Below are 24,951 nucleotides of genomic sequence, written 5' to 3'. Positions count from 1 at the left end.
AACATAACTGAAGCTGGTGAGCCATTAAAGATACCATTTGCAAATGCTGTTTAGTTATGAGGGTTAAGTAATGATGGAAATTTAAAAGCTTTAAATAAATGGTCTTTTTAGTTGCTTCATCTTTCTTTGTCTTTTTTTTTTTTTTCTTTTTAGTTACAGATGCTTTCAGGTAGATGTGACTTTGTTTTCTGACATAAAAATCAAGTGGAAAGCATGCATTACACCTTCTTCCAGAAAACATCTCTATTCAATATATCAGAAGAAATCAGAAAAAGGGATATGATCATCTTTTTGGTCACTTGTTTTAATAGTTTATGTCAGGGCTTACCTACTTTCTAGTTCTATGAAAGTTCACTAGAGTGTGTGGTGAAGGTTACGGCTGGTAGTAATTTGATTTTATAGTATGGTGTCCAGTTTCAAAAGTGGGTACTTCAAAAAGTTTTTTGTAATGTTTTTCTTTGGCAAAGTACTGGGACTGTATTATTATTTTGCAGTGTCCTCTAGAAGCTGCAAGTTTTTGCAGATTAGCTTGAGTTTGTTTGCTGGTTAACATATATGGACTGAAGTGTAGGTGCTGCTGTCACTTAAACTGCCAATGTTGTAGAGATGCAAGAAGCTGAGAACTGAGAGATTATGTAATTATTAAATAAATGTGATGTATTGATATTTTCTTGTGTTAGCAGTGATAACATTCTCAATATTTAGGAATTAAGTTTTCCTGCACTTAATCTTTTTGTTTTTCCTCTTCTTCTTTCTTACAGTAAATATAGCCCTCGCCCTAGCAGCAAATGATTCGGTAGGTGAACATTTAATTATAAACTTTAATGTGAAATGTGTGCCATAAATAAAATGGTTACTGCTGAGGGCAGTCACATACATTTAATGTAATTAATGTTTTTATTTAGTTAATTTTTTACTTGTTTTTAGTGGGCTTTTGAGTTTCTGTCAGTTTGTTTATATTTTATCAGTACCATGAATAACTTAGTAGATCTCATCCTGCTTCTGGGTTTGGCTCTGTCCTTTCCCTGGTGTGTCACTGAGTTGAACTGCAATTCTGGAAGGATGTGTAGATGTTGTAGAGAATGCTTCTACAGGTTGGAGACACTTAATAAATAATTCTATCATTTCAGAACACTGACTTGAAAAAAAATAGGAGTTAGTGCTGAATAGTGTCCAAATCACTTTTTTAATAGCTCCACAGACTGACTATTTCTGGAGAAACTATATGTAAAAATAATTTTTAAACAGCTAAGGCAAAAAACCCCAAAAACTATATATCTTGCCTAAAGCTTGGAAATACAATTTTTTGAGTGATTTTCCAGCTTGGTATTACTAGAATTGTTGCTTGGACTATAAATAGATGGTAGGAACCATTCAAGAGTAAAAACTACAGGTGTTTGTTATGTCCACATGCTGCTGTAGACCGGGAGTGGTTCCATTGTGCACATTATTGCCACACAGAAAAACTCAGAAGCAAACTTCCTTTGCAATGGGAGGGTGTCTGATGCAGGCTTTGTACTCATAAAACATTAAATACAAAATATCCTCAAATACCTCAGTCAGGCAAATGTAGTATCTTCTTCTTGTAAAAGACAAGTAAAACAAAAAACAACACATAGGAGTGAGGACTACATGCAATCTGCAAGCTTCCTGGAGGAATTTTGTAAAAGATTTAAAAATATTTCCATAAACTCAGTCACACTTAATAAGAAGAGTGTTTAAAGCTGTTATATGAAATATGTACTCCTTGTGATGGCATCTGATCTTGTTATTTCACTGTCTTTAATTCTGTGTTTTAAATATGCTGTTGGAATAATTGGATCTCAGAGAAAAATCTGTCATCTTGAAAAGCAGAACTGGTTAAATGGTTCCTTCCAATCAACTTTAAAACATGGCATTTGCTCTAACACTTTTGCAAAAAAAAAAAAAAAAATCAGTCTGCAATGTGCTCAGTGTTGTGCTTTGAGTAGCTCCATGGAAACTATGTCAACCAGCTGCACATCACTTTCTGTACCAGCTTATGTGTTTTTAAGATGGTGTCTGATACTTCTCAAACATGCAGTTTTATGCATTTTAAAAATATATTTAGATAAAGTATCTCTTAGTAAACCTGACATACACAAGTTTTGTGATTATGCCTTTTATTTAGACCTTTGATGTTATGTGGTGGTGTGTGAAGTTGGAGGCCAGCATCTGGTGGATGTTAATCAATGAAGAGCAGCTGAAATTGATGAAATAGCTGTGAACTGTGTGAACTGGTGGTCACAGGTTAGCAAGCTGTTACTGTGGTGAAATGGTCCTTTGATGTATTTACATGTTAGAAAGTATGAAATTAAGGTGGATTAAATAAACCATTGTCTTGTTGGTTCATGCATTAATATATTTTTTCTTCTGTCGTTTATTGTCCTTAAGATAATTACGGCATGCATCATGTTTATGTTTAACTTTTGGGCTTGAGGTTGCTGGTTTGTTCATTTGTGTACTCACATTGATTTCAGTTCATTAATTTTGTGAGATAAGGTTTTAAAATAATAATCTCTGTGACCTTTTTCCAGGGTGGAACTGTCCAGTGCTATGAATTCTAGAAATCACTGCAATTTTCAGTTTTGTAATGGTGAATGAAATAAGGAGGTTGCTTTTCAGAATCCATTGGTGCCTCCTGCCTGTATTTTATAGTGAATTTCTTTGTCCTCAGCTATGCAGCAATGGATGCCTTTATTTTTCATTTAGTAACTATTGATTGTGCCTCACCTTGCCATGGTTTTTGTTTCTTCATTGCTATTGTAAGTTAGTCTCTTTTAGAAGAAGCAGTAATCATTGTTAGTAAACCAGAGCTTCAGGAGGTCCCTGCAACTTCATTAACTGTCCTTATTCTCTTATAAACAAAACACAAATTGATAGAAACTGATCTTGAACTTTATGTACTCCTTAAAGGAGGAAAGAAAGGACTTGTGGAGGAAAATAGGTCACCATGACGATAAAGGTCTGTGCTTCCTTCATTAGTCTATGTTAAAAGTTCTATGCTTGTAACTGGTGTTCTTTTTCTAAAATAAAGCACAGTACAGACTGTTGAAAACAACTGTTTTCTGGTGAGTGAGATCTGTGAAAGATGCTCTCCACTAAGAGGAGATTGGATTAGAGAATATTCTTGCTGCTTTCAGTAACAGCTGTGACATCTTATTGTTGTTTGGTGTATCATAAGTTAGAAGATTACTGGTCAAAGCGTACAGGATTTTTTATCCTCTTGATTAAAAAAAATCCTTTTGTCTTTTAAAAATTTACTTTCTGTAGTTAAAAAACTAAATGAAAACCCCACTGTTTCTACTGATATATGTATTTTAATTTTTTTTTAACATGGAAGCTTTTTCAGTTATTGTAGTGGTGGCCTGAAATACAAAGGCATCAGCAGAGCTTTGGACATTGTCATGGTCGCACAGTGTTGTTGGCAGAGCCGGGATTAGAATTTGAGAGTTCAAAGTCTTGCATGCTGGTGCTCAGTCAGCTTTGCATATTTTTTACCTCATGGTTACAGAGTAAATAATTAAAGACAGAAGTTCATTTAGATGCCTAGATACCATGTCCAAGACAGAGTAGTTTTGGTGGTTTTTTTTTGTTTGTTTGTTTGGTTTTTTTGTTTTGTTTTTTTGGTTGGTTGGTTTTGTTTTTTGATTCAGAGCCAGGGAAGACAAGCAGGGCAGCCTCTTATGCTTTTCTAGAAATAATAGTTTTTTGGTACCCTGGGTTACCTGTTGCAGATGGATTATTTAAGAAATATATAAGCTCTTGGGCCTGTACCAAGGCCTATAAATCTATACAGTGTTCTTTTTGTGTTAAGAAATAACTTAAACTTTTACCCTTGTGTTCTGTTGTTAATTGCTTGGTTTGACAGCTGATTCTTTTCATTCTTTTGATGTACCAGCAGTCAGTTGTGCTCCCCTAGGAGCACTTCGGAAGAATTTTTGGGTTTTGTGCCAGGACAATTCATATTCAGACTAGAATGACTATTTATGAAAGCTGCCTGGCCAGAGACAATTTATTGTAGTAGAAACAAGTTGAATTAATAGATGGCAGCAATAATAGGGTAGGGATTGCTTGTTTATGAACAGAGTATTTTAGTGAGCAAACACCAGCTGTGCATGACTAAGGATGGCACAAATCCAGTTGGGAGGCTGCATGCTTGTGCTGTCACTATGAGGCAAGCTCCCCAGTCAGATTTCCTTTGGCTCGCCTTTTTGTTCGGGAAGATTTACATTTTCACTATAGGATGAACTGTTTTTTGTGTTGTGAAGGACAGAGGAGGAAGCAAAACCATATGGATCAAGTCAGCATGTAGGCATAAGTCAGTGGCTTCTGCCTGCAGTACTGGGCGCACGTGGTGAAGGGCAGCGGGTTTCGGTGTTCTAGCGTAGCGCCAGGGGGTTACTGGGTGGTGGTGCAGACCAGGACCAAAATGGGAAATGGCCGAAGGGTGACTTTTTGCGGGGGAGCGGGTTTCCCTGTTTGCCCCAGCCAAGCCCCGGTTGCTGGCAGGGCGGGGATGGCGGCTGCGGGCCGGCAGGGGGCGCGCGGGCCGCGGGCGCGGTGCTCCGCGGGGAGCCGCGCTGGGGTCGCGCCGTGTCCCCCGCGGCTGCCGGCTTGTCCCCGCCACCGCGCCTGTTCTTCTCTTGAGCCAGAAATCTCGCCTGGGTATCTGACCCACATCAGCACAGGTGGGGAAGAGGTTTATTTCTCATGCCTATATAGTAAGTTACAGCATAGTGATGGTAAAGGTAGGAGCCAACTGTTCATGTCAACTTACTACTGTGGTAATAAAATTAATTTTAATTTCTTCAAACCGTGTATTTAATCAAAACCCACACATTTTGAAACTACTCAAAAGCCATCCAGGTTACTTTTTTTACATTCCATCTTTTTTTTTAATATTTGGCTTGTGTAATTAAACTATTTGTCCACAGGACAGTAAGTATCTGACTGCTACATTCATAGATGACTTTACAATGCTTATATATTTCTTCCTGGTAAGGAAAAAATTCCATGTGGGAAAACAAATCTAGAAGAATTTAGACAATAATGGGGTCCTTCACTGAGTAACCATAGTATGAAGGCAAGTTTTAACTTGTTTTGTTCTCTTCCTATGCAGCTTTTCTAGTTGTTTGGGTTTGATTTTTAGGCATCTTTAACTCTATTACATAGAGAATCAGAAGACTTTAATCACTGTAGCTAAGGTCTTCATGCTTGTTTCTTAATGCTGAAAAGTTTCGATAAAGCTGGAGATGCCAGTTAGAATTGATTTGCTTTATTTGAAATGATAGCTTAGCTTCTAGATCAATTGAAAAAAATGGCATAATAGAGCTTTAAAAAATTGTGCTGCTTTTCAAATAAAAAATGAATAAAAATATAGTTTAACATAGACCTCCTAAAATATATTATTTAAATCAGATAACTATATGCTTAATTTGAAGAAAATTTCCTTTTTTTTTTTGGTCTGTTTTGAAGTTAAATACCTGTATCCTTAATCTTCAAGTCATTGAAAGCCAAGTGCCGATACCAGAGAGACTGATGTGAAAGGTGGAGCCTTTTTTGTAATAATTTGACATGCTGTGGAAGTGGAGAGGCATCTTGTAGAGATGTGGTAATGCTGGGGATTCTGTTTTGGTAATTTATTTTCCAAATTACTGTAATGAATTTTTTTCAGCCAGATGGAGAATGTGCAGAAAGGCCAAACAAGGCTGAATTACCGGTACACAATTGTTAAGAACATTGAGTAGGAGCTAGTGCAGCCTGTTATGGAAAAGAAGTGCTGGAGAAGTCCTGTGGCTGACAGAAAATTGAAAACACTTCATAAAAAGGAAAAGGGCTTTTAAACCAGTAGCAGACTGAGTGCTTAAACAAGTTTGCATTTCTAGGATAGAGGGAAGAAACTGCAGTGGTACGTTTTTGGCTTTAATCCAATTTACAGCTAGGCACTTAAATAGTGTGCAGCTGAAAGAGTTAGAGAATTAAGGATTAAAAGATGGCTATTCATTGTGTCAGTATGTCAAATGAGGAATCCATAGCCTATCCTGATTTTAAAGTTCCTTTTTGTCCTGTGTGTTGCTGCTTGCACTTTAGGATTAGGTTTAAGTCTTTAATGACATTGAAAGGGTAAATTGAGAGTCCTAGTGGTGGATTAAGAGAACCAGCTTTAAAGTAACTGGCACCTTCACTTAGCAAAGCTGGAATTTCTGTCTTTGGAATGGACTGCAGCTACTGAATATTGGGAGCACTTCCAGTGTAGGAAATTCTTCACTGTATAGAACAATAACAGCTCATTAACATGTGCCTTTATCCCTCCCAGGCTAAACACCAGGGAACTCTGGTGGTTGGCAGAGTTGACTTCAAAGTAAAATACTATCTACTAGCATCCAGGGGGGATACATAGACCTTATCAAGTATGGGAAAAAGTCTCAGAAAATATGACCAAAAATGAAATTAATGCTGTCATCCAAAGAGTCTTTGGATGTTTAGCAGTAACACGGGCTGTGTTGATTAACAGCTATTTATAGAAGCTTTTTGTGAACTCTTCTTTTTATTGTTTTTTTTTTTTTTTCCATTTTTTTTTCTCTCTGTTGATATGGAGTCTTTAATCAGGTCTGTTCCCCAGTAAAACATTTGGCAACATGGAAAAAAGTAGTATAACTGAATTCTCCGTGGGGATCCTTTGTGATATGTGAATGAAACGGGTTGCATTTGGTTGAAAATTTGTTACTGGAAAATCTAATTGATTTCATAGTCAATATTCCCTGAAAAGCAGAAAAGGGAACCTACACAGAGAAAGTATAGGGAGGGATGAAACAGTTCTTAAGGATCTGCTGAAAGAGCTAAGAGGGGGAAAGATATGGGTAATTTGTCATTAGCATTAATTTATGCCACCTGAACAAGGACTATGTACAGTAACATTTGCCTGCCTAAGAGAACAAACAAAATAGCAATTGAATACTTTCTAATCTGCAAAAGGAAAAGAGGAAGAGGCAAAATTTATTGGCTTTTTTACATGACCTCTGTCTGTCAGGGCTTCGGCCATCATCAACTTCGTTTTAGCTTTTTCCCCCAAAAGAATTACAATTAAGTTCAGAGCTTGAAAATCATTAATTTAGAATACTGCTGTCTTCCAAATCTCTATTATTCACAAGGCAGTGGCCAGGTTCAAGGACTAAGCTGAAATTTAATTATGTAGACAATCTTGCCAGAGAAGGTAAAGGAAAGGATCTTTTTAGTGAGGTTATCTGTGCCTGTAATTTGTACGCTGCATAAATGAAGCTGTAGAATTCTCATCTCTCGGGGATATCTGTAAGAATATCTTCTTTGTCTATTGATGTAGCATTTGGTTTTCTTGTAAATAGAGAATCTGTTCCTGGTGACTGTGAAAACTAGTTTTTGATTTTTCATGTGGTTGAGAGAAGTTTCTAAATCAGAATGAAGACTTCACTGTATTTTTAATGGGTTAAGAGCTGCAGTGATTATGTAACTTATTATAGTACATCACAAAGAATGTTTGTCAGAAATCTTTAGAGCGGTCTAATGGGCAAATGAAAACTTTGCTGAGAAGATTAATGACAGTGAAGTAGAAAGAATTACTTAGTCAATGATATAGAAGTAGAAGATGGAGTTATAGTTCTTTATTCTGTAAATTTTTTTTATGTTCTTGAGGTCATCAGTGATCAGATGAGACCATGACAGTACCAGTACTGCAGAAATAGCAAGTCCTAGCAGTAGTTAGCCTGTGCTAGAGACTGTTTACCTATGGTGAGGGAACCTTAAAAGCCTTGTTAAGAAGGTAAATGTGAACGTTTGCAAAGTTTTAAGTAGAGCTTTTGCTGACATAGGAATACTTTTGTATTTTCATGTGCTGACAGTATATTTATTTCTAATTTCATGGTCTCTGCCTGATGGAATTTTGATAAGGATCCTACACTGCATGTAGAGGCCAGTGATACTGCATGAGTTTGTATATTTTTCCAAGTAGCTTCCAGTGACTGCGATTAAATCATATGGGAATGGTTACATTGTCACTTGCATCTTTAGAGCTTCAGCTGCAGAACTTGCAGTCAGGCAAGCAAAAATAAGGTCTCTAGAAAATATTTTCCAAGTGTAGTCAACTTGAAGATTGATTCAAACTTTCTTTCACAGCTGGGCAGGTGAAAAGGACAAATGTTAACTTGAGAACAGCTGTTTTGAACTTGGCTATTGCTATGCCACCTGGAGAGATGGAATGCTGTTTGTTTAATAGCACAGGAGAGAAATATGCTTATAAGGAAAAAAACCAGCCATAAGGAGATGGTGGAGTTGTATTTTCTGAGGCCTTGTCCTGCCAGAGTGCCAAGGGAGGCTGTAGCAGTGACATGTGCTGCACTCTGAAAAACGCATGGTAGCAGGGGGACTTCTGTGTGCTTGGGTGTGCTTTAAGAACTGCATTTCTGTTTGTGTAATGAGTATTACTTAAGAAAAAAAAAGATGCACCATTGGCATGAGAAGTATATGTATATCAAAATAATGTCAGAGGACATAAGAGCAATCTTTTTTCCCTCCTCCTTTTATTCCTAAGTTGCCTTTTTGGTTGTGCTTTTGATTCTCCATAATCTATTCCTTCTGCCCAGATGTTTTGCTTTAGCTTGTGTGATGTTATGTATGTTTTATTAGGATTTGATTTAGTACAATGCTTTGAAAGATGTGCTGGTTTGTATGAGGTTAGGTTGTATGGGGAGAAAAAACGATTTATTAAAATCGAATTTAATTTTTTAATTACTGTAACTCATGCATCTGGATTATATTTCACTCAGTATGAGAAGTATCTGGTAATTCTGATTAACAGTTTCATGTGGTAGCATCCAGGTGTGTGCATATTATTTCTTCTCTTGGGGATTTAGAGCATTGTAAATGCTGGAAGAAATGATCTGTACTGTACTGTGCATGTCTTAAAAAATCCCTTGGTAGCTGCCATAATACTTTTCTGAGATAATTAAACCTTGAGTAAAGGGTTATTGGCATTCTGGGGATGTTTACATGCTGCAAAAGGAGGGATATTTGGGAGAAAGAAAACCATAGCTTATTGGGCTGATGCTCTCTGTGTAAGCTGCTACTTCTAGGCAGTGTGAACTCTACTTGCCTAACATGTTGAATTGCTTGGTAAAGAAAAAAAACCCTGCCTTAGGCTATCTTAAGTGAGGTTCTGTCAGTGATGTAAAGATTTCTGAAAGACTTTTTTCCTATAATCCTGTAGAAAGCACTAGGCTTACAGAAACAGTTGTGCTTTTGTTAACATGAATCGTAGAAACTTGAGAATCTGTTAATTATTTTTCTGTTTGAAGACAACAATTTTATTGAACCATATCCATGAAAAGCAGTGCAGAAAAGTGCCAGAAATAGGCACTTTTCTTACTTTTGAAGAAGTGTGTAAGTTTTTTGGAGAAATGGTCAGGTTCATTGTATTAGTTTGGTAGTTTAAAATAATAGCTGAATTTGTAAAGTCCTCTAGGATGTTCTTCTCCAGTGTGGATCTATTTATTCTTTAGTTCAGGAAATTTTGGACACTTAGGTTGGATAATATTGACACAGTAGATGCAGTGCTGCTGACCCTCAAGAATCAGTGGCCTGTAGTGGTGAATACCTGATGATATGTCCAGGAGGTCATAAAGTCATTCTAATTAATTTAGGTCATTTTAAATCTTTAGTCCCTTTGGTCTGAAAGTGAAAGTCTTTGAGTTGTGAGATCATTGCAGTCAATCAATAGTCACAGTCCTTGCACGAGGGGGAAAATCCTCAAGAAAATCAGGGGAAGTATGCCATCAGGTTTAAAACATATGTAGGTTTTTTAGTAATTACTTGCTTTCATTTGGGAAGGAATTAGATGGAACAGCCTGCAGATGATGTCTTGATAAGTTTGATTAGCTGCAGACACAGCTAAAGGGACTGAGTCATGAATGTTTCTGACCTGTTAAAATATGCATTTTGTACAAGAACAAAGAAGCTTTACTAGTTTGTTTTCCATGTCTTTAGAGTCTAACATAAATATGGGTCTTTTAAATGTTTTTGAAGTTGCAGCTTTCAACAAGGCAAGAAGAAGAATTTGTTACAGTAACTCCTGAACTTTTGTCTAATAGTTTTCACAAGGCATCATAAAGAAAAAGTGTTAAAAAAATCTAGGTTAAATAATCCATATAGTTATATATGCTTTGCTCTGTTTTACTAATAAAAAGTATATCGAATAACCAAATCCAAATTTGGTTTTTTACAGTAAAAATTTTTTAAAGTACATAATAGGTCAAATATGATAATGCTTTTTTTTTTAACTTACCTATCTTTCCCATCAAAACTGTGATAACAAAATGGCTTAATATAAGATACCAAATTAGGAAAGCATCATCTGAAAAATGAAGTACACACTTTAAAACACTGATAGAAGAAGTCTGATTTGGCATTGTTGGAAAAGCTCCTCTTGCTGCTTTAACCTTTCAAACAAGCTCTTAAACATACTTGTTTGCAATTTTGTAAAATGTTGAATACAGTTAGCTTTCTATATTAGAGAAACTTGACATTCAGCACTTTAAAGGGCGTGCTCTTTACTACTTAATTTGCAGAACTTAGAAATTGGTACTATGTCTTGCCATCTGTAGAAAAAGAGTTTATTTTCCACAAAATATGTATGTGTATCTATTAAAAAAAGAATATAGAAAGGAGTTTTGTAAGTCTAGACTACGTAGCTGAAATATTTTTTATTTAAAGTTTATTGCCTAATGTACCATATGTAGTTGAATAAACCCATTTTTAGCATACTTTTGTGTAAATGTATTTGATTAAAATGTTATGCCTGCTTAACTAGCTTCAGAGACATGCATTTCAGTAACTTCAAGATGTCTGCAAAGTGTACTCTGCCACTTAAATGGAAGGCAAAAACGGTTTTTATGTTTTTCACATTCTTTGTAATCACTAGTATGATTTAAGTTGCATTCATTTGCATATATTACAAACCGCCTGTTTTTTGCTTTTTTGGTTTTTTTTTTTTTTGTTTGTTTTTTTTTTTTTTGTTGTCATTTTTGGTTTTTTGTAACAATAAAATTTGATACCTTGTTTAAAACGTTAAGGTGTTAGTTTTGTATAAAAGTACATGGAATAGACAGAATGTTGGTTATAATGCTGGTTAATATAAAGTCTGTGGTCTGCAGTGTAAGTAAGAAACTGTACAAGTAAGAATTCTTTGTGGAGAATCTAGCTCTTATCAAGGCAGCTGACCCAACTTGTAGACATTGTTGTATTTCATTCATTCTTCAATTGCTATTTAGAGAGAAAGGAAACAGTGATAACTGATATCTCAAATCAAGGTCTTATTTTTATTTCTTTAAACAGTATTGAATTTTGTTCAGCTAATAATACAGAAAGGAGGACATTTTGAAAATTACTTTTTTTCGCTTCTCTTTTTTACTTTTACTTTCACAGGTGAAAGAAGTTGGTTTACTTGATGCAGACATATATGGACCTTCAATTCCAAAGATGATGAACTTAAAAGGAAACCCAGAATTAACACCAAGTAAGTGGAAGGGATTTTTTTTCCTTGCTGTCTTTTCTGTACAGGGATGAGCATGGTCCACTCATGGGTGCCTCCTTGGTGTGGCACAGAAGGGATGCAAATAGAAGATAAAGACTGAATGTATGTATGTATTTATTTGTTTCTAATATTGAGGTTACTTTCAAAGCTGTCTTGTACAGCTAGGAGCATATTCAGAGTCCTGTTTTTTGTTAATCTTTGGTGTGTGCAAACTCATGGATTTTTACTAGATACTCTGGAAGGGAAGGTTATTTATCAGTAGTTTAAAAATTGTTATATAGTATCCTACAGTAGATGACTTTCAGTTGAAGAACAAAGCCCATTAATCTAGGGAAAGAGACACTAAAAAGAAAAATCAGTAAGAGAAGGATCATTACTTGAGAGGCAATTTGCTTTAATGGTGTGGGCAGCCTCCCTGGTTTTTTGATGTTATTGGATGAACAGAAAGGTCATTAGTATCTGGAAAGGGGCTCCAAAGATTCTCACAGTAAACAATTTGCCCTGGCTGTAACCACAGTGATTTCATAGTTGCTTGTATGAACTGTCATTCAAATGATTCTGTTTGATTTCTCTTAAGCCAAATGTGCCACATCACTTCACTCATTTGTATTTGAAGTTGTGTGTTTAGGAACACAGTGGTGGTCGCTTCCCTACCAGAAGGTGGAAGACAGTAGATAGAACTCCTAATTTTTCTTCTGCTAGGAAGAATTCTGCGGAAACATAAATTCAGGTAGGGCAGTCTTCAGAGAAATAAGGTGACCCAAAGTAGAAAGATCCCATCAAGTCTGTTTAACTTTCACCCAGGCCAGCCAAGGATGAAAGTGAAGAATGGCTTTATCTTGATACCCTGTTTGTATGATGTTTGAGTGTAAGGGAGCGTGGTTTTTAGGGTGGTAGGGACCCTGGGGTGATACTTTTTTTATACTTTTTTTTGCACTTAACCACATACAAAACTAATAGCACACTGTAGCAGCTGGTCGACACATTAAAACATGCTTGGATCCTTCTGAAGAAAGTACAGACTGGCCATACATGTTGTCAGGGAGAGATCAAGGACATCTACCAGTTCAAGCAGGACATGAAAGGGCTTCAGTGAAGTAATCAACTGCAATGTTTGTGGGCAGCAATAGGTAAAAGGAAAGTTAAATATTCCTTCTGCTTTTCATGCCATGATCTCTCTTTTTTTATTAGAGAAAGGTTTGGGTTGAAAGGAGCCTTTGAAGGTCATCTAGTCCCACCCTCCTGCAGTGAGCTGGAACATCTTCAGCTGGATCAGGTTGCTCAGGCATCCTGGTCTTGAGTGTTTCATGTCTACCACCACTCTTGGCAACCTGTTTCAGCATTTCACTTGCTTCCTTGTAAAAAATGTCTACCTTATATCTATTCTGAACCTACCCTCTTCTAATTTAAAACCATTACTTCTTGTCCTATTGCAACAGGCCCTTCTAAAATGTTTGTCCCCATCTTTCTTACAAGTTCTCTCTAAGTACTAAAAGGCTTCATTGAGGTCTCCCTGGAGGCTTCCTTTGTCTAGGCTGAACAGCCATGATGCTCTCAGTGTTTCATCATAGGAGACGTGTTCCATCCCTCTATATCTACTCTAGTATTGTTGTAGAATGTTCGTTTGTAACTCATCTTAATTTGTGTGTGTATATGGCTATTATGGTTGTTATGTTCTCATCTAGTGTAAAGCATGCAGAATGAAACAGTGCCAGTATCTTTAAAGGTTTGTTATGAAGCTTGCAGTATCAGCTTCTGAAACCTTAATGTAGCAAACTTAGAATTCCTTATATAATTAAAATTCTGTCTCCTTATGGTTATGCCCTATATTCTGGATAAAGAAAAAGTAATGTTTTTCCATGTACTGATGTACTGCATGTGCTTATACAGACAGCTATCAAATTGAGTACTTCCGATATTTAAGTACCTAGCTTACAAATGCAGGTTTTATTTAGATAAGTTCCTAAGTGAGGAGAGTACTTAGTTTTATTTGTTGGATTTTTGTTATATCTTTTGAAGTCAAAAGGCTGCTGAGCGATAAACACATAACTGAGCCTTTTAATGTATCATCAGTAGAATTTGAATTCCTGATACAAATGGAAGTATTCTTGCATTCACTGGTACTTTGAACTCCATTGAGGATATATGTCATACAGGCTGTGTTTTCCCATACTAGATTTTTTTGCTATGAATTTTGTATTTGAAGTACATTGTGCAATATGAACACAAAAGGGACTATGTTGTGGTGTTCAAATCTCCTCTTTTCATTTTTATGTGACGTTGACTTTTGTTTCTTCAATTTTTCCTCACTGTCTGAAAAATTGATTAGATAATTTTGAATTCCTTGGTCATTTTGCTATGTATTCTGTCAACCCATACCTAATTTAAATCCATGTCTTGAGATGCAAATTAAAAAGCAAAATGCCCAGTTTATTTCTTATGTACAAATCAACTTGCTAGAAATGCAAGAACTTAACACTGTATTCATTCAGATATTGAGCAGCTCATTTTTGTTTCAGTGACTAGATATTTCTGGTCAACAGCTGAATAGAAGCTGTAAGCTTTGCCTTTCAAGCATGTTTCAAGCATTGTTAGAAATGCGGAATTCAGTGTAATAGAAAAAAAGTTGAAGATTTCCCTGAACTGAAACTGCTGCTGTCATTTTGTAAGCGCTAACGTTTTGATCACTGAAATACAGTCTTTCTAGTTGTGTGGAATGCACAAGTAAATATCAGGATTTGAAGAACATACCTTTTTTTTAACAGACAGAAAAATGAATTTGTATATTTTAAAAGCTTGACAGATGACACAAGTCTGCTGAGAAAGACATTAATTTGGTATGAAAAATAAGGTAGAATTTGTATTTCAGGGATTCTGTTCGCTACTCTGTGTATTTTTAACTATTGAGTTGATGAAACTGAAGACTAACAGCAAGAGAAGTATTGTCAAAGGTGGTTTAATTGTGAAGTAGGAATGACATAGGAAACTTTAATTAAAGTTTAATCAAGGATTCCTTTAATGAGTGACAGATGGGATAGGCTTGCAAAGAGATGACCAATCATAGGTGTGTGTGTATATATGTATGGTACATATAGAGATGTATATAAATACATAGATATAAAAACATGTGTGATTCTTGTATTTTGGTATAATGAGGTTTCATGTTGTCTTCTGGTTTCTTACTATATTTTCAAGAGTAAAATGAGCTCTGAAGAAATACTGCACAGCAACTGGGAGAGCCCAGGCAGTTCTGTGTTACAGAAGTGCATGAATTATGTCTACATAACAATAAGTCAATTAAAGACATTTTTCATAACATAACAATCAAAAAAAAAGTTTGAAGTCTTAATGCTTTCTTCAGTGTGAGGCATGGATTTGGAAATGAATCTGTAGAGTAATCCTGGGAGGTTCTGAGCACTTTTGCAATCTTTGATTTCTGTGTCTTTTCTCACATGAAAGGGGATTAAGGATGCCCGGTACCATACAAAATAAGTCCATACAGGAGTTATTACTTCTGAATAGAAATTATTATGGTTATGCTTTAATTTAAGCATTCAAAATGAATTGGGAGTTCTTAGTGAGGAATCTGTATAAATGGAAGATACTGCATTAATTTAATTTTGCAAACTGTAGTACGTTGAAAAGTCTGCTAACATTTAATAGGCTGTCATTCAAAATACTTTAACTAAATGGTTAGGGAAATGTTGGTTAATAAATTCACCACTGAATTTAATTAGCAAAGGGAGGATTATCGAACTATGGAATTAATATTAACATCAGCTACAATATATATGCAGGGCAATGCTAATAGCATAAGTTACGAAAATATTATTTCTCTTCTTTCCCCAAGTAATTTACTTAAAAGCAGTTTTCTGGCTTAGTGAATCGCATGATTTCATTTTTTTTCCTTTTATATCTGCCATTAAACTAGGTGGCAGAGAGTAGAAACTATTATATTGCCAAAAGCACTTGCCATTTTGCCAGATAGATAAAGTTTCTTTATTTAGTTTGATTGTGAAGGTTTTGGTGGGTAAATCTTTGACAGGTGACTCTGCTCTTCTTATTTCAAAACTTTGTTGCCATTTTATGATAGCTTCAGTGTCCTTAATTTCTTAATAAAATAGTATATTCAAAAGATTAGTAGTAGACATCTGTTTTCACAATTTAGAATAAAATGTAATTTCTTAGAGAAAGCGACAGTGTTTGTGGCTGCCCCATTGAAACGAATAAAATTGCAGGAACTATAGAAATGGGCACCTGATTTTTTTTCACTGGGATACATTTACATATCTTAAGACTGTGATAGCAGACTCTCATAACAGAATGTGAAATTTTGAAATAGTTGTGACTGTTTAAAGATGTCTGCTGGAATAGTATTAAGGGATTGTGGCACATTGATTTGAGGGTCATAAATAGAAAATTTGGAGTGGACTAGTTAAATAGACAAAATGTTATGTAGCATAATTATTTTGGTAACCATGAAGAAATTTTTTGCTGTTTGCTAAGGATTTAACTTTAAAGGTAAGGCTTGAAGTCTTGAAGTTGTATTTATCATGTTTGATCAGTGGAACTGCATCATGATTAATTAAAAAAAAAACCCTACATTTGATTCTTTAAAAGAAAGATTTGCTGCTGATACCAGCTCTTGATTGGTGAGCAAGTAATTTTTATATTGTGTATAGTCTAATGATATGTTTCATTGATTCTGTTTTGAAAGTAGCCTGAACTGAACCCCTGTGTTTTATTTTGGTGATGTCTTAGCACAGTTTATCTGGATGGCGGAAGTACAGTAGTTCCATGTGTCTTACATGTGACAAAATAATAATTGAGTGTCGTAATTAATTGTGGTTTGTCTTTTGGTGGCTTTTTCAAATGTGATCAAGTTGTTGAAAACGGGAAGACTACTTGAGTGTTTAATATTTTCCTTGACTATTGCCCTCAAACCTGTAACAATAAACCTCAAAGTGAATTAGTCCAGCTATTGTTGAGTTCACTTGTGGAGAAAATCAAAGACTTTGGAAGGGAAAGGAGATGGTGAATACACAATTCTGCAAGTAATTATTTATAGGCATACAGTTGTTAGCTGCTGTTTAAAAGGAAAAAAACCTCTAGGGAATTAATTTATTAAAATTTTATTCTTCATTATACATAAATTCATACAATTACAAACAGTGTAAGATGAGAAATGTAGTGTAGTAATTAAAGCCTCTTACTGAGAGCAGTCTTTTTGGATAAATGGCAATCAAATTTTACTAAATGCCATTCCAGTATAAATTCACTGTAACCTGAAATAATTTGAAGTACTTGAAGGCAGATTTATATTATTCTTTATGTTGTTAATCCTGCAGTGCAGTAATTCCAAATTATTTGATTTGAATTGTGGCTAGCAGATACTATATTATAAAGTTTACTCTTAGAGATACAAATGTTTTTTTGGTTCAACTGGTATAAAAACTGGAATTAAATTGCAAAATGCCTTTGTTATAGGAACATGATAAATACCTTCTTCATTACACATACATAGACAAAAAATCATACTTTTGTAGACTGAACGCATTTACCTTTTTGCTTATTTTTCAGAGGAATAAATGTTTCCGTTTCTCTGCTAAAATGGAGTGCAACTAATTGAGTTTTCTCAATATTTTTACCTTGCAGTTTCACTTTGTGCTTTTTTTTCTTTCGTGGGCTTCTTGCTGTATTCTCTTTCCTTCTCCTTCTCTGCAGTACAATGTAGTGGCTCTTTGTAATAGAGAAATGAAGCAGAATAGATCAAAAACAGGAAAAAAAGTAGTTTAATTGTTTCCCTGTAGAGCCCAGAGGCCAAAAGTGACCATAAAAGTTTAAAAGCTAGCATCTCTTTCCCTTTGCTTTAGTTGATGGTCATATCATTTATATACTGAGTGTGATGCCATATGGTGTGGGATATCCCTTTTGTAACTTGAGATCAGCTTTCTGATTGTGTCTCCTCCCATTTCCTTGTGCACCCCCAGCTTGCTTTGCTGGTGGGGTGACAAGCAGGAAAGACATGGACTGTGTAGCCACTGCCTAGCAATAACAAAAACATCCCTCTGTTATTAACACTGTTTTTGTCAGAAATCCAAAACACAGCTCTGTACCACCTTCTATGAAAAAGAATAACTCTATTTTAGCCAAAATCAGCACAATTACACATAATCATTTGAACAGTTTTTTTTCTCCTATGTCTTTTCACCTAAATTTCTGCCCCCCCCTCTTTTTTTTTTGGCAGGGGGATCTTGATTACAGTATTGAATTTAAAAAGGCTGAATTGACACACATGCATTGAGTTCTGTAGTTTTGCTTTGAAAGCAATGAAATCCCTAGTTAACTGGAATGTTTTTTTTTTGAAGTTGGGTCTTAAATTAAAGCTGATGTGTAGTGCATCTCTGCCCCTGGGGTTTCTGCTACTCCTTGTTCTGCTCTGCTGTCTAGCACCCTGTTATGTGAGTGACCAGGGCAGTCCCCCTATCACAGTAGAAAGTCTTTGCTTCAAATGACATGAGCTTTCCCAAAGGTTTTTTGTGTGTCAGGACGGATGCCTTAAACTGAATGTTGGATTAGTCTATTTCATTCCTTGTGGATATAATGAACTAAAAGAAACTAAATTAGTCTAATAAAGCTTTTGATCCACTACAAATAAAATTTTAGGCTCCTTGGGGATCTGAGGGCATTTCAAAATGTGAGTTATTTTAGCAATTGGGAGGAAGACATTTGTGATGGAAGGTAATGGCATGATGCTTAAAACTAGTCCTGTGTTTTAAACCTGTTTTAAACCTATTTTAAACCTAACAAGTTAGTGCTGCTTTAAAATGTAATAAAGATGTTTCTAAATCACTGTGCTCTTTACTTGTGCCAGATTTGCTTTTGAAGTCTTCCAGCAAGCAATTAGTTCTGTTGCTTTTAGGTAGGACTGATGAAGTCATATCTGCAAAACTGTTCTGTTAATGAAAAAGCTTTTACAGAGCTTTGTTTCCTCTGCAGTCTGTTGGGAGGAAAAAAAGTATAATACCTTCTCAGGTAATGGGACTGGTAGACCCTCTAAATATGAGAATCAAATCTCTTGGGAAAAGTTGCATTTCATTATGCATATATTTCTTGAAATTGAACGGTGAGCATGGAATTATGCTCTTTATGTCTCATTAGTAGTTTGCTTTGGTTAAGTATTTGGGAAGTCTTTGTGGTTAGATAATACTATTAGTGCAGGATGTAATGGGCAATCACAGTCTTCCTTGTGTGGAGCTCTTCAAGCTTAAAATACAAATTGTAGTATTTCTGGGGCAATCCTGCAAATAAACTTACAGCACAGTGTAAAATCAAGCCTGAAGTCTCAATTAGTCTGTCACTTGCCATAGAATATTCTAGGCTTCTGGCATAAGTAGCTAAAACAATAATTACAGTTAAAGCAAGGATTTAAAATGTATGACTTTGACTAACCTTTTGATCATGACAGCATCCTTTACCCTCTTTCATAGATTGGTGTCACTGTTTTATTTCAAGGTACCTTGGGCCCCTATTGCTATTCATTCCTTTCCCCTCTGTGGCATTTCTTTCCTCTTCACCATTCTGTGGGTGGAATTCACTTGCCTTTGCTTAGGAAACCAGTACTACTTTAAACATGCCTGGAGTATGGTGTCAGGCTTCTAGCTGCCCCTTCAGAAGATATGTCTCTCCCTATGCCCTCTGTCAAATCTGCTAGCCATGTACAAATCTCAGCTCCCTAAGGCATCCAGAGTGGCAGGAGGCATCTATGTTTACACAAGTAAAGCCCAATTATTTTTTTACTCTACCTGTCCAATGTCCCCTCACTCCATCCCTCCATCCCTCACTCTTCTCCTTAGTTCAAATACTTGAAAACTCAGAGAAACTTTATTTAATAATTATAAGCTACCTTTCATTTTCATAAACAGTTTAATGCCTTCTAAGGAGGTATAGCATAATATCACAATCTTGTGGAATAACCTTCTTACTTACCTGATGGGGTAAGACTGAATGTAAACTTTTGCTTGTGCTAACGTATTTCTCAACAGACCACTTCCAAAAACTAAGCCAAGACTTGGAATGGCTCCTTGTGGCTTAACCCTGGGCTCCATCACGTGTAACTGTTATTTGGGAAGACAGAAACCGTAATGTTGAATGTAGTGCTGTTTCTTTTTTGTCTCCCCAGCTTTATATGCTGAGCATGAGGCCATATGGTGTGGGATATCCCTTTGCTCAGTCATGGTCATATCTTCAGGCTGTGTCCCCTCCCAGTTTTTTGTGTAGTCCCAGCCTGCTTGCTGGTGCGAGAAGCAGAACAGTTTTAACACTGTGTTCATCACAAATCCAAGACATCTCACCATGCAAGCTACTGTGAAGAAATATAACTGTACTCCAGCCAAAACCATATACATATATATGTGTAATGTAATTCTGTACACACCTTCTGTGCTCTACTGACCCTGTGACCCTGGCCGTTGTTGAACAGCTATGTCATTTTTTTTAGAGAAAACGTGGAGTAACTCAGTTACCTTGTTAGGATGGTCTGTTTGCAAGGCATGATTTGTTTGGGAAGAAAAAGCTTAGTAAAAAACAATTACAAAATGCATTTTCATCGATGTAATGAACATCCATCTTCATTACATCAATGTTACTCTTCCCCATGTGAGTAACAATTCAATCTTCAGACCAGTCCCAGAACTCTTTTAATCAGCAATCTCCTATAATGCTGTCATAAATTTGCACATCTGCCTTTTCTAGTGCCCTACTTGTATTCTATCAGAAAAGACATTTACTGACATGTCATTGGTGCTACATTGATCTTACTGATCTGATATTGTATGTTCAGAGAAAACACAGCAGTCTTTTACTTAGGGCCATCAAGCCTACTAGAAAATTGCAAACTAGGCTATTTTATTTGTTTCTTGGCATAGGTGGTATGGTATTGCTGTGTGTTGTGATTTTAAAAAATCTGTTTTGTTGTGTGTTGAATTTTTGGAGCTGTCTGGTAGGCTTCTGATAACAGAAAAGTGTACTCTAAAAGCAATGGGAATTAGAGATGTTACTGAGATCTCATTAAGCTAAGTCTTCTTTACATGTTATGTTTTAGAAAATCTTCATGAGACCCACAGTGAAAGAGAAGGAAGGCCTGTTGCTTTTGATGAGACAAGGGTGATTACCAATGCCCACTGAAGCACTTTAGATTTGAGATTAGTTTTAAGAATGATTTTTAGCAGTAGGCAAACAGTGGGGAGCTCTGCAGTATTATGTATTACTTTGAAAATATGCAGAACATTATAGCCAGAATATGCATCAAGTTGTGAATTGTTCCTCTGCATTGTATAAATTTGATTAAATCTTGCTGCTCAGAGCATTTTATAGTCCTTGTTGTTAACCAAAGAAAATAAGATGCCGTTTTAGTAAAACGAAATTCTGCTGTTGAGAAATAAACCATGCATATATTTTTAAATACAGAGGCCCCTTTTTCTGCTCTGTAGGTCAGTGTTTATCTGCTCACAGGAACTCTCCTATTTTGTTAAGGAAATGGAGATGTTGGAAGGTGTGTGAGCTTAGCCTGTGTATCTGGTCTCTGTGCAGAAGAAATTGTCCCTGCAGGTAGTGGATGTTGAGAAGTCTCTGACTCACATAGTGTAGAGCAGTTGGACTGAACTGAGAAGTGACTTCGTATTTTGGTGAACTTCCCAGAATAATGCATCTTTTCCATTCATCTTACTCTCCAGTTCCTGAGACTCATGATCGGCAGTCAAAGCTTGGCCTCCCCTTTTCATTTTGTTTTGTCTTAAAATTGTCCCTATTTAGTGATAAAAAAATGAAGGAAACCTTGAGTCTGTAGTGGTATACACTGTTGCAAAAACTTTTTTCCTATTTTTTCTTCTTTTAACCACTCTCGTAGGTAAATATGTAGCAATTTCTCTCAATACTTCTAACAGTATTTTAACTTGTGGTGGTGTATGTCTTGTTTACTAGGACCCCAAAACAGTGCCTAGAGATGGCTCTAGGCTGAAGTTCCAATGTCATCAGCCTCTTTATAATTAAACTGTCCTACTGCAGGGGGAGAAGTAAGACTGATTGCTAGAAATGTGGTTAGGCAGTATAATGCCACCAAAGTAAGTCCTGAGTCAACACTGAAGAGCTGCACAAGTCAAGAAGAGCTCTATGCACTGGTACAGTGTATCAGTCCAAGCCAATCTCTTTTTCAGTAATAGCTCCCAACTCATCCTGAATGCAATAGTCATATAAGTGATTTGTTTATCTTCCTGTTTTGTTCTTTTTGATTTGTAGACCAAAACATCCAATTTATTCTCCACCATATTTCTACAAAATTACATGGCTTGAATGCTCACTTACTTGATTGCTTGAAAGCTTTCAACTGTAGAGTTCAGCTGTTTAATTTGTATGCTCTTCGTTGTTATTTTGTTTGAATTTGGAGTTCAGCTTTGAATGCACAATGTTTTTATTTTACTCACATTGTTTTTATTTTACTCTCTTTATGTATTTTACTTTGGGTGCATTAAGGATTTCTGTCAAAATCTATATTATAGTATATTTTCTATTGTTTAAAGTATTCTTCCTATTTTCTGCTAGTCCCTGCCTGTGCATGCTCTTCCAAGATATCAGCTAAACCAAATAAAATGCCATTTGTTCTTTTTTTGTGAGTGTGTGTGCCATTTTGAGATAAGGTGTGGATTTAGATGGTAGAAACCACAAGGAAGAGTTTTGGCTTTTGCGAGATTCTGTTTTGAATGCCTTCTTTTTTATTGTTTTGTTTGCTTTCTGCCTGCATGCCCCTTTGCCGGCAGAACAATTGCAATATTCCCTCCCTGCTTTTTATTCTTGACACTGGAGGGTATAGGAATAAGAAGCGTGACAAGGACAATACATCTGCAATATTCAAATAAGCATCTTTTGTTTCTACAGAAATCTTAGATGTCCTGCAGGTTTCTATCAACCTGAAGAAATCTGGGACTAATTACCTGGAGCTGTTGACAACATATAGTTTAGGGATGGCTTTATTTGGTATCTCTGCTCTGGGGTTTCTGTAGCAGATTTAACATGAGACAAATTCCCCAAATCTCTGATATGTTAATGGGAATTGTCCTGTGATTAATGAGATTAGTGAATAGGGTAGATTAAAAAATAAGAATTAAAATCCCATCATGTTGTATGACTTTGGTTTTGTTCCAATATAAATGACTCAGCTTTTAGTGATTCCTGATAGGGAATCTATGCCTTTCAGCATAGGGATTTCCTAAAAATAGATTGATATTGGCAGCACAAAGTGACAGTATATTATGGACAAATACATTGTTATTCTGGCAAAAGATGAATGGTATTAGTAAAATGTAACAACCTAAGAAAAGTGGAGTCAGATTCTTGGGCAGAATAGGTAAATCCATACATTTAATGAAGAGATGACGGGGGGAAAAATAAACAACTGTTTAAATAGAGAGGGATAATTGCTCTTAAAAGATAAAAAAATGTGTAAGCTTATTTCTTTAAAAAAACCCAAAATGCCCTAAAACCATCTCCCCTCCAAAAAAAAACCCCTTGTTTCTTTTGTTTTAGAAAATCTAATGAGGCCCCTTAAGAACTATGGAATCGCATGGTAAGCATATGTTTTTATTTAAATCAAGCTTATTTTCACATGTACTTGGTATTGTGCTGTAAAGCTCAAGTTACTGATTTGTTGTTTCAGCATGTCTATGGGTTTCTTGATAGAAGAGACTGCCCCAGTTGTGTGGAGAGGGCTCATGGTAATGTCAGCTGTTGAAAAATTGTTGAGACAGGTAAGGCTTAGTTATGTTTTTCTGCTTCAAAAGTAATAATTTATTTTGAAGTACATTTATCTGATACATGAGTATCCACAGTGGTGAGCATTTTTGTCTTGGTCTTCTTAAGTTCAGGTAAGGGAGGAAAATTGATACTTTTGTGTTTACCTATCCCTCTCAAACAGAGCTGTTGTTCTATGCGTTTGATGAGTTAATTACCCCAATTTGCCTTCCATTTCATTTATTTTTGTTTCTTTATGCAGTTGTTAAAAAAAAAAGGCATTTTGTATTTGCCTAAGGATTTGAATGTATAGGTATCTATGCATATCTACAGCTGTATTTCCTTATGTGCTTGTTAATTCACCAGCACTAAGAATTTTTGGATGGCATTTGAAGTGACAGGTACAGGAAAATCATTAGCTACAATCTCCGTGTAATGCAGATGGATTGTTAGTTAATAAATCTTCTGGCATGTAGAAGTGGGATTACTTCTTTATTCTGTGGCAGATTTTTTTCCTTTTATTTAGAAGAGATCTGTGGAGTGCTAATGAGACAGCTGAAAAAAATGCATTAAGGTTGCATGTTTAGACTTTGAAGTGACCCACATTTTTCACAGCTGACATCCATTCTAGGGATCTACTGTGTACAGCCTGGAGATTACAAGGTTTCTGTTTGTCTTCTTTAAATGCTTCCAAATATTGTGCTTCCTTACTGACTGAGAAGAATAATTTTTTTCAGCCTTTTTCCATTTTTACCGAATTCTCCTTTAGCACAGATTTTAGAATAGTGGCACTTACTGCTCTGGTGACAGAAACCGTATGTCTGCCAAAGTTTCAGGAAAACATCTTTGCCTAGAATTGATCTTTAAAAGTAAGGGGTATCCATGCCAATAGCTGTGGAGACCATTCTGACCTCTTTGTGTGCTGTGTTGTGCTGGCTGGCTCAGGAAACTAGGATGTAAAACCTTGAAAGTAGAACTAAAGTTAGCACCTGCTGTATTGGCCTGCTCTGCCCTGGGAGATTGGAGGCTGGCAGGCACTGCAGTGCTGCTCCTCAGTCTGTGGTGTCCCAGATGGGGAGTGTGTGCCAGCATCTTTCTGCAGGGTGCAGGTGATGCTGTGTAATGAGCTCGTTGCTCCCTAGCAACCAGTGCAGTTACATGCTGGCCAGCCATGCTGTGGGAACGAGACAAGTCCATTAATGCTCAGGGCATCACTGATTTCCCTGGCAGTGAAACCTAGGCTGTGAAGGAGGAAGGCTTTATGGCTGAATTTCTCCTGCTCACGTGCATTTTGCTTCTGCGTGATGACCAGGATAGTCTTAAATGTGAGCTGGAAAAGTTTGCATCACCTCCTTTGAAGAGAAGCTCACAGATCACAAGAGAAAATGAGCAGGTCTGTCTGATGTCCAGGTGGCTTTAAGAATGGAAAGAATGCATGTTCCAGACTGAGACGTGCTATTTTGTTTTTAAAAACTGTAATCTCCCTTCTGCAGTTACCAGCCATTCTCAAAAATGGGTTAACTGTAGGACCAATAGTTTAATAACCTTGGACACCTAAATGGAGAGAACCACAGCATGTGATGATC

At 36.3% G+C, this 24,951-nt stretch overlaps 1 protein-coding gene across 1 annotated transcript in view; it reads left to right on the top strand.

Moving 5' to 3' along the window:
* Positions 1 to 24,951, top strand: part of NUBPL (NUBP iron-sulfur cluster assembly factor, mitochondrial) — an 80,533-nt gene that overhangs the window by 6,103 nt on the left and 49,479 nt on the right. Inside the window, exons 3-6 of the mRNA XM_053946814.1 lie at positions 762 to 796; positions 11,473 to 11,563; positions 23,162 to 23,201; positions 23,292 to 23,382. Of these exons, the coding sequence (XP_053802789.1) occupies positions 762 to 796; positions 11,473 to 11,563; positions 23,162 to 23,201; positions 23,292 to 23,382 (257 nt within the window). The remainder of the gene's footprint in view (positions 1 to 761; positions 797 to 11,472; positions 11,564 to 23,161; positions 23,202 to 23,291; positions 23,383 to 24,951) is intronic.

This window comes from Vidua chalybeata, chromosome 6, assembly GCF_026979565.1.
Source record: "Vidua chalybeata isolate OUT-0048 chromosome 6, bVidCha1 merged haplotype, whole genome shotgun sequence".
Lineage (NCBI taxonomy): Eukaryota > Metazoa > Chordata > Aves > Passeriformes > Viduidae > Vidua > Vidua chalybeata.
Note: the sequence above shows the minus strand (reverse complement) of the source record. Positions and strands in the feature narration are given on the sequence as shown.